The sequence below is a fragment of the Eurytemora carolleeae genome, unplaced genomic scaffold, assembly GCF_000591075.1.
Source record: "Eurytemora carolleeae unplaced genomic scaffold, Eaff_2.0 scaffold1227, whole genome shotgun sequence".
Classification (NCBI taxonomy): Eukaryota; Metazoa; Arthropoda; class Copepoda; order Calanoida; family Temoridae; genus Eurytemora; species Eurytemora carolleeae.
Genome location: NW_019402172.1, coordinates 52,642 through 60,548, shown reverse-complemented (window position 1 = coordinate 60,548; position 7,907 = coordinate 52,642). Strand labels below are relative to the sequence as shown.

Below are 7,907 nucleotides of genomic sequence, written 5' to 3'. Positions count from 1 at the left end.
ATTATTATTATTATTATTATTATTATTATTATTATTATTATTATTTTTATAATTATTATTATTATTATTACTACTACTATCATTTTTATAATTTATCATTATTATTATTATTATTATCTGCAGTCCCACACACTTGTCAATTTTAGAAATCTTTCAGTCCACAGAAGAAGAAAATTTCTAGTGTAGAAAACTCCAGAAAATAATCATGACGTCAGCACTTTTTAATTCAACTTTCGAGATTATGGTTCAAGGAAACATTTGGAATTAGACATATTTTAACTGTAGTTTATTCACAATAAACTAAACTAATATTAACTATAGTATATCTACAGTAAACTAAACTAATATTAACTATAGTATATCTAAAGTAAACTAAACTCATATTAACTATAGTATATTCACAGTAAACTAAACTAATATTAACTATAGAATATCTACAGTAAACTAAACTCATATTATATCTACAGTAAACTAAACTAATATTAACTATAGTATATCTAAAGTAAACTAAACTCATATTAACTATAGTATATTCACAGTAAACTAAACTAATATTAACTATAGAATATCTACAGTAAACTAAACTAATATTAACTATAGTATATCTACAGTAAACTAAACTCATATTAACTATAGTATATCTACAGTAAACTAAACTAATATTAACTATAGTACATCTACAGTAAACTAAACTAATATTAACTATAGTGTATCTACAGTAAATTAAACTCATATTAACTATAGTGTATCTACAGTAAACTAAACTAATATGAACTATATAGTATATCTACAGTAAACTAAACTAATATTAACTATAGTGTATCTACAGTAAACTAAACTCATATAAACTATAGTGTATCTACAGTAAACTAGACTAATATTAAATATAGTATATCTACAGTAAACTAAACTTATATTAACTATAATATATCTACAGTAAACTAAACTAATATTAACTATAGTGTATCTACAGTAAACTAAACTCATATTAACTATAGTGTATCTACAGTAAACTAAACTCATATTAACTATATTAACTATAGTATATCTACAGTAAACTAAACTAATACTAACTATAGTATATCTACAGTAAACTAAACTAGAGTGAAACTGTACGTATATATCGAAGTGTATACCCTGGTATCCAGGTATAATATTAATTTTAATTGTCATCAGCCGGCCATGACGTTTTAACACACACACGCTTGCACCACTAACAATTTCACATTGTAACCAACAGACACAAAACAAGCACAGACACACAATCAATATCACACAGGACCGCTATGTAACACAACCGTATACCCATGTTGTGTTTATCTGAATGATTTGAATACATTGTAAAATTAAATCTGTCAATTTAGTTCATTATCAATTTCATAAACACTTATAAAAGGGGAGAGAGGGGGCGGATTGGAGGAAAATATTTGACACAGCAACAGAATAGAAATATTACCTGTAATTTACTTTAGTTTAACGTGTGTAGAAGTTTTGTACACATTTTGGAACACGGGGTTGGTAAAATATTGGGGGCGAAGCTCCCAGATTAAAATAGAAAGTTTTATCGTGCAACTAAAACTGTGTATCTTTTAAACTATATATGAACTTCTAAAAGATTGAAAGTAAAATATTTTAAATCATAATTATAATATTGATGTATATTTCCTTTTTTAAAATATCTAGCAATTCCAGCAATTTATTTCACCTTCATCTTGACTTAGCTTTAGGTTATGTTTATCATACATGCAGTGTGTCCCAAAAACAAGGGAATTAAAAGACGAATCGAAAATTTCTTTGATTTTTATAGATGATAATTATGATAATTATGATAATTATGATAATAATATATGATAATTATCATGATAATTGACAAAAAGTATAAAAAAATTGAACGGCGTGTCAATGTTACGAAAACGTATTAAGAGCTTTGAAAAATGTGGTCTGCCTTCTTTGCATATTGACATCGAAAGATATCTAAAATTTAGCCATTTTTCATTTTCGATATCTTTGTAAATTTTGGGATACCCGAGAGTAAATAAAACTACTAAAATCTGAGAGAACTTTTTCATAACACGCGACTCCGGTCATTTTAAAATCACAAAAAAGGCAGACCGCATTTTGGATATGCCAAGACGAAAGGTATTTTTTATTGTTACTTATTCTTTTAAAAGGATTAAACAGACCCAATTTATTGAATTAAATCAAAAAATTTAAAAACCTCCGAGACTGATGAAAACTTTGTATTCACTCTCGAAGTGATACAAATAAGGAAAAGCTAACCACGAATTTTATGAAGACACAGCAATAGTTACCTAGTTACCTAACGTACCATTCTTATTAAATTACGCTGTAATCTGAAAAGTAACTGATAACACTGTTTTATGTGCACTGTTTCGTATTTACTTGGTAATCTAGCATATTATTGCGGTTGATTTACTCCTGAACTTAAATCATATTTTTGTTAACAATTACTGCCTTAATAAGTTTCATCATTATGTATGAGTATATTCAGAGCTGGGAGCTTTTGTCTTGGATATCCATAATTTCTATCGCTTGATCTCGATATCCACTGTGGACACTTTTAATCTAAGAATCAATCCTTAATCTCTGCATTTCAGTTAGCCCTTCCGGGTTCAAGTACACTGTGGATATCGAATAAAGATTAAGTTAATCTGCAGATTATCAAGAGATCTGGCTAAAGCATTAATCTCGATATCCACAATACAAGAGTTCCCAGCTCCGCTAACATATACCACAGTGATACTTGCACCTTAATTTCGTCATTATTGTGGGAGATATCGTCGTTTGTCTAACTTGAACAGTGTTTAATTTTAACAAATTCCTCCGGCCATATTACTTAATTCTGAAGGTAAAATGAGAAAGTTATTTTACAGTCACACTCAAGACTTACAGTCTAATGGCTCTATGGTTACGATCATAAGTCATAAAATGCTTAGGATTGAAAAGACATTCGAGGAGGGTTCCATCAAAGATACGAACACATTATTCGAGGAAATTTCCATAAAATATACGAACACATTATTCGAGGAGAGTTCCATAAAATATACGAACACATTATTCGAGGAGGGTTCCATAAAATATACGATAACATCATTCGAGGAGGGTTCCATAAAATATAAGAACATATTTTTCTCGGGAACTATAAAAATATCAATATTTCTTAATTGATTTCATAGTTAAATATTACGGTGATTTTCTTACTGCAAACCCTTGAATCTTTCAATTCAGTCTTTCAATTGAATAATATACAGGGTGTCAAAAAATTCAGTAATGACCATTTTCATATTCTACGTTTTTAGAACAAAGATATAATTTTGCAAATGTCCAATAATCAGAAGATACTAGAAATTTTTCAGTTTATTCAAACCAATTTCATTATTTAATTCTCACTAGAAATTTTTCAGTTTATTCAAACCAATTTCATTATTTAATTCTCACTAGAAATTTTTCAGTTTATTCAAACCAATTTCATTATTTAATTCTCACTAGAAATTTTTCAGTTTATTCAAACCAATTTAACGTCATTATTTAATTCTCAAGATAATGTAAAACTATTTGCTCCAAGTTTGAAGAGGATCATTGTAATAGAACTCATTGACCCAGAAAGTGTCATGTTATTTTATGCAGCAAAAGCTTTAATCTTTATTCATAATAAACATAAAAATATCAAATACACAAAAAGATTGCTTAAATGTCGACTTCTTCATCCATAGTTCTTTAGGGAGTACCAACTAAATTCTCCATGTTATTTTATGCAGTAATTCTTGATATGTAATCATATTTTATAGAATGTATTAAATAAGTTCTATTTACAAGAAGCGGAAGCATATATTTGCTTATCAAACCTTACACCACTTAAAATTATATTAGTTGGATTTTGAATGGTAATACATGGTATATTTGTGAGGACCGGTTTAAAATATTAAATCTTTTTGGACTTTTTAGGTCCTTTCAAAAATCTATATAATGTCTATATTATGTTTAACAAGTTTTCTTTTATAAAATTATGCAAAAAAAATTCTTAAACTAAAGATATCAACATACACATTTTCAGCCCGATTTCTCAAAGCAATTTTTCTAATCATTTTAAAAAACCGTTTTAGTTTTTAGAAACTATATACATAGACTGACAACAATTGAGAAGTGTATTTTATTCAAAAGAGTTTTTTTGATAAAATTGATGAAATTAAATCTAATATAAAGTCATTGAACTGTTCATAACGCAGATTTTATTATTTATTGGAAAATGATCAAGAATTGAATTTTAAATACATAATAGCTGGATAGCCCAGCTTTGTTTGGAGTTTTCCCTAAAAGATAAACCCATTCAATTTATAATATTTTAACCAGACAAAACACTATAGTTTCAGTAGTAGTAAATATTTCCATTTTGTGTAATACACAATGTGTATAACGCAAATTTAAGTATTTATCTGTAATTGGATGATGAGAATAGATAGAAAGATAGATGCCACCGCCATGCAATTTCTATTGGTTCAGAATAGACAACAAACACATGACTGAACCATGAATTCACCCAAACAAAATTTGAGGCTAATCGGTCAATGGGTTTACGATCCGACAGACAAACAGAGATTACTACTTTATTAATATAAAATATTTTCCAGTGTAATTATGACAATGAGAAAAGGAATGACAAAGTTCTCACTGACAAATAGGAAAAATAGTAAAAAAAAAAAGAATTTAAAAGAAAAAAAGTGTCATTATTTTTTGTTATCAATAATACTGTACATATTGTACCTCATATTTAAAAATTTGCAATATTTTTTTATATATTTAGAAACATTTTCTCATTTATTTAAGTTCTTTCTATTTTAAAAGTGAGGAAGGTATGGAACCAGAATACAAAGGTAAATTTTTTTATTTATTAATTCATTAATGTATTAATTAGTTAATTCATTAATTCATTTGATCACCTATTCATTAATTCACCTAATCATTTATTCATTTATTCATTTATTTATATACTAAATCGTACATATATTTGTTTATTGAATTATTCATCCTTTCATTTATTTATTGATTCATTGATTCATTTACTAAATTTTTGCTCGTAACTATTGCTTTTCAAGACGCCTTTTTTTATTGTTCTCCAACAAAAACAAATTTTCGGGGATTCATTCACATATTTGTTTATTTTTCTGCTATTTTTTATGTACTATTTAGAACCATACAACAGATTGGTAAAAATTAAACGCAACTGTAAGAATGGAATCAAGGGGATAAAGGAAACCTTGTGTCTAAAATCAGATAAATCACCGAAAGACTCCATTTACACCCGAGCCTACCTAACCCTGGAGGAAAAGGTTTCTGAGATACAACATGAAGATTCTCCAGTTAAAGATATTTTACTTCAAATTGCGAGTATTCATCGATCTTTTGCAATTGAACAGGCAAATTTTGAGAGCAGAGTAGCTGACACTTTAGATAATGGACACATTAGGGACAATCAAAAATTTTATATTCAAAATCTTCAAATTAAAAACTTTTTTGTGCAATCAGGGATGGCATTTATTAAATTGGAGAGAGGTATCTGGATTACCCCGCCGCTGGTTGAAATTCCGAATCAGTTTCATGAAGATTTGAATCAATGATTTATGATTTAAACCAACAGCAGTGACCTCTCAAAATGTATTAAATACTGTCCAAGGTTGTTTATTCTAATTTTTGTTAGCTCATATTACATTTTGGATTTTCGATATACAGCAACTTCATAAACAAGGAGTTTCCAAGACTTGAAGCAGAAAAGAATGTTTATAAGAAAATGTCAAAAGAAAAGGACAGCTGTGAGAACAAAGCGTGCAAAGAAAAAGAGAAACGAAGACCCAGTGATTTATCAAGTTCATATCATGAAGATAAGCTCGAAGACGATGTTGAGAGGAGTAAGAAAGATGCTGAACTTGCAGAGGATAAGTTCTCGTCTTCCCTTTACTCCCAGATCAGTAGGGAGGCAAAGCTGGCCGAGAATTTTGTTCAATATGCAGAAAACTTAAAGGAGTGTTTGAGAAACATGAACGCCAAACTTGATGAAATTTTGCCGCAAATGAACGAGATTATAAAAAATACAAGAAGGAAACCTATCTTTGGAGAGCCATTAGAGTACCATTTAAAAACTACAAAAGCTAGAATTGCAAAACCTTTGCATTTTGCTGTGAAGTCGTTAGAGGATAGTTTGGATGAAGAGGGACTGTTCAGAATCAGTCCAGGTCTTCTACAGTTAAAGAAGGCTAAATCAATGTTGGATGCTGGACTGCCCTTCTCCAAGGTTTCTGGAATTCTAGAGGATCCTCATGTTGCAGCGGGGGTCATTAAATGTTATCTTAGAGAACTGCCGGATCCGCTTTTTATGTCGGAATTTCTTTCAGAATGGGTTTCAATTGAGCAGCTGGAAGATGATAATCACAGACTTCGAGAAATAAAATCTATTATTAGAAACATGCCTGATGAAAACCAAGAAAATATTGCATTTCTTTTCCAATATCTTCAAAAGCTCACATTAAACTGTGACGCAAATAAGATGACTCAGGACAATGTGAATATAGTGTTTACTCCCAACCTTCTCTGGTCCAAGGAAGATGATAGAGTACGCGGTTTGACGCGCACAGTGAAGACGATGCTAACCCACGTGCAGGAGATTTTTCCAGAGGAAATAATTTGTGATGAAGTGGTCTGCAGCATTCACAGCAAGATGGAGGAATCTATAATAGTTGCGCGATTGGAAACATTTTTAGAACGAGAAGAGGATATTTGTAGAATTGTAGAACCAACTGATGTAGATTCTGAAAAATATCATTCAGCAATTCAGTTTAGAACTAAACACAAGAGAAATCAGTCGGGGTCGGGTCTTCTTGGATTAATGACTAACATGAATTTAAGAAAGTCAAGTTCCATGGGACATTTTGACAATAGAGCAAGCAGACCAGAGAAATGGAGAAATCAACATCAAGATACTTTGTAGGTTCTTACTTCTAAACAATTCTATTAAATAAAAACTAATTGAAGCTAAGAAAAATAAAATATTGCTTACTGGAAATAAAATGATTATTAAAACTATGGTTTCCAAAACTGTTTGTGAATATTCGTGCCTAGATCTTTGCATGATACCAACGCATTCCTTCTTACATGTTTTGGTACACTATGACATTTGAAAAGATAAGTTTATTACTTATAAACAATAAGTGTCATTTTCCCTTTTTTTAAAGTTATAACTAATATAATATATGCAAAATGGTCAGAGGTGAATACTTTTAAAATCTACAACGCCGCCTGATTTCATACTTTCATAATATTCGTGAACACACAGGGTTACCCACTTACCAGATTTTATATTTGTAGTAAACTTGTTTTATTTCGCCAAATCATCTATTTTACTAAATAACATACCCAATACAAAATCCTGATGTCGTTATATTTCGCTGAAGTTTAGGTCGTCATTAATTTCTTATCCTTCGAGGGTAACCCTGTGATATAAATCAATTTATTTATGGCACTTACCTTCCATTTAAGAAACAGAAACTTGAGTTATACAATAAGTTGAATATTATGTTAAAACCTCAGTTTTCTTGCGCTCACGTTTTAGTGCTGTTTCACAAATATTCTAACAAAAAAAGTAAGATAACTGAAGGAAGGGAGGGATGTTTACATTTTGATTAATAGATAGCTCAGTAATTAAGGGTTTTTGTAAACAATAACAAAGATGGTAAACAAGACTCAAAATACCTTGGCAAGGCTGGAGAGCCGGGCCAGGACAATCACTGCTTTAATTAAACTGTCCTAACACGTCAATATAAACAACTCCCAACCTCTCTCTATAGTTCTATTACCCTAGTTTAAATACTACTGCCTGCAATGCAAGCTTGTAGCTT

At 29.8% G+C, this 7,907-nt stretch overlaps 2 protein-coding genes across 3 annotated transcripts in view; one reads left to right on the top strand and one right to left on the bottom strand.

Annotated features, from left to right (window-relative positions):
* LOC111718092 (CMP-sialic acid transporter 1) overlaps positions 1–7,907 on the bottom strand; it is a gene marked incomplete in the record, with an annotated part of 23,355 nt that extends 15,448 nt beyond the window's left edge. The window contains 2 exon segments of the mRNA XM_023493586.1: positions 7,537–7,639; positions 7,762–7,907. Of these exon segments, the coding sequence (XP_023349354.1) occupies positions 7,537–7,543 (7 nt within the window).
* On the top strand, positions 4,629–7,075 carry LOC111718090 (rho GTPase-activating protein 44). Of its 2 annotated transcripts, none has more exons than XM_023493584.1 (4): positions 4,629–4,700; positions 4,864–4,892; positions 5,209–5,485; positions 5,749–7,075. In XM_023493584.1, the coding sequence occupies exons 1-4, from the start codon at positions 4,657–4,659 to the stop codon at positions 6,998–7,000; spliced, it is 1,602 nt and encodes a 533-aa protein (XP_023349352.1). In that variant the 5' UTR covers positions 4,629–4,656; the 3' UTR covers positions 7,001–7,075. The 2 variants fall into 2 exon arrangements, with proteins under 2 accessions (XP_023349352.1, XP_023349353.1); XM_023493585.1 differs by having other exon boundaries at positions 4,682–4,708.

Coding starts and splice junctions, on each gene's coding strand:
- LOC111718090 (XM_023493584.1), top strand. CDS start 4,657: ATGACAATGAGAAAAGGAATGACAAAGTTCTCACTGACAAATAG. Junction 4,701..4,863: donor AAGTTCTCACTGACAAATAG/GAAAAATAGTAA, acceptor CTATTTTAAAAG/TGAGGAAGGTATGGAACCAG. Junction 4,893..5,208: donor TATGGAACCAGAATACAAAG/GTAAATTTTTTT, acceptor TGTACTATTTAG/AACCATACAACAGATTGGTA.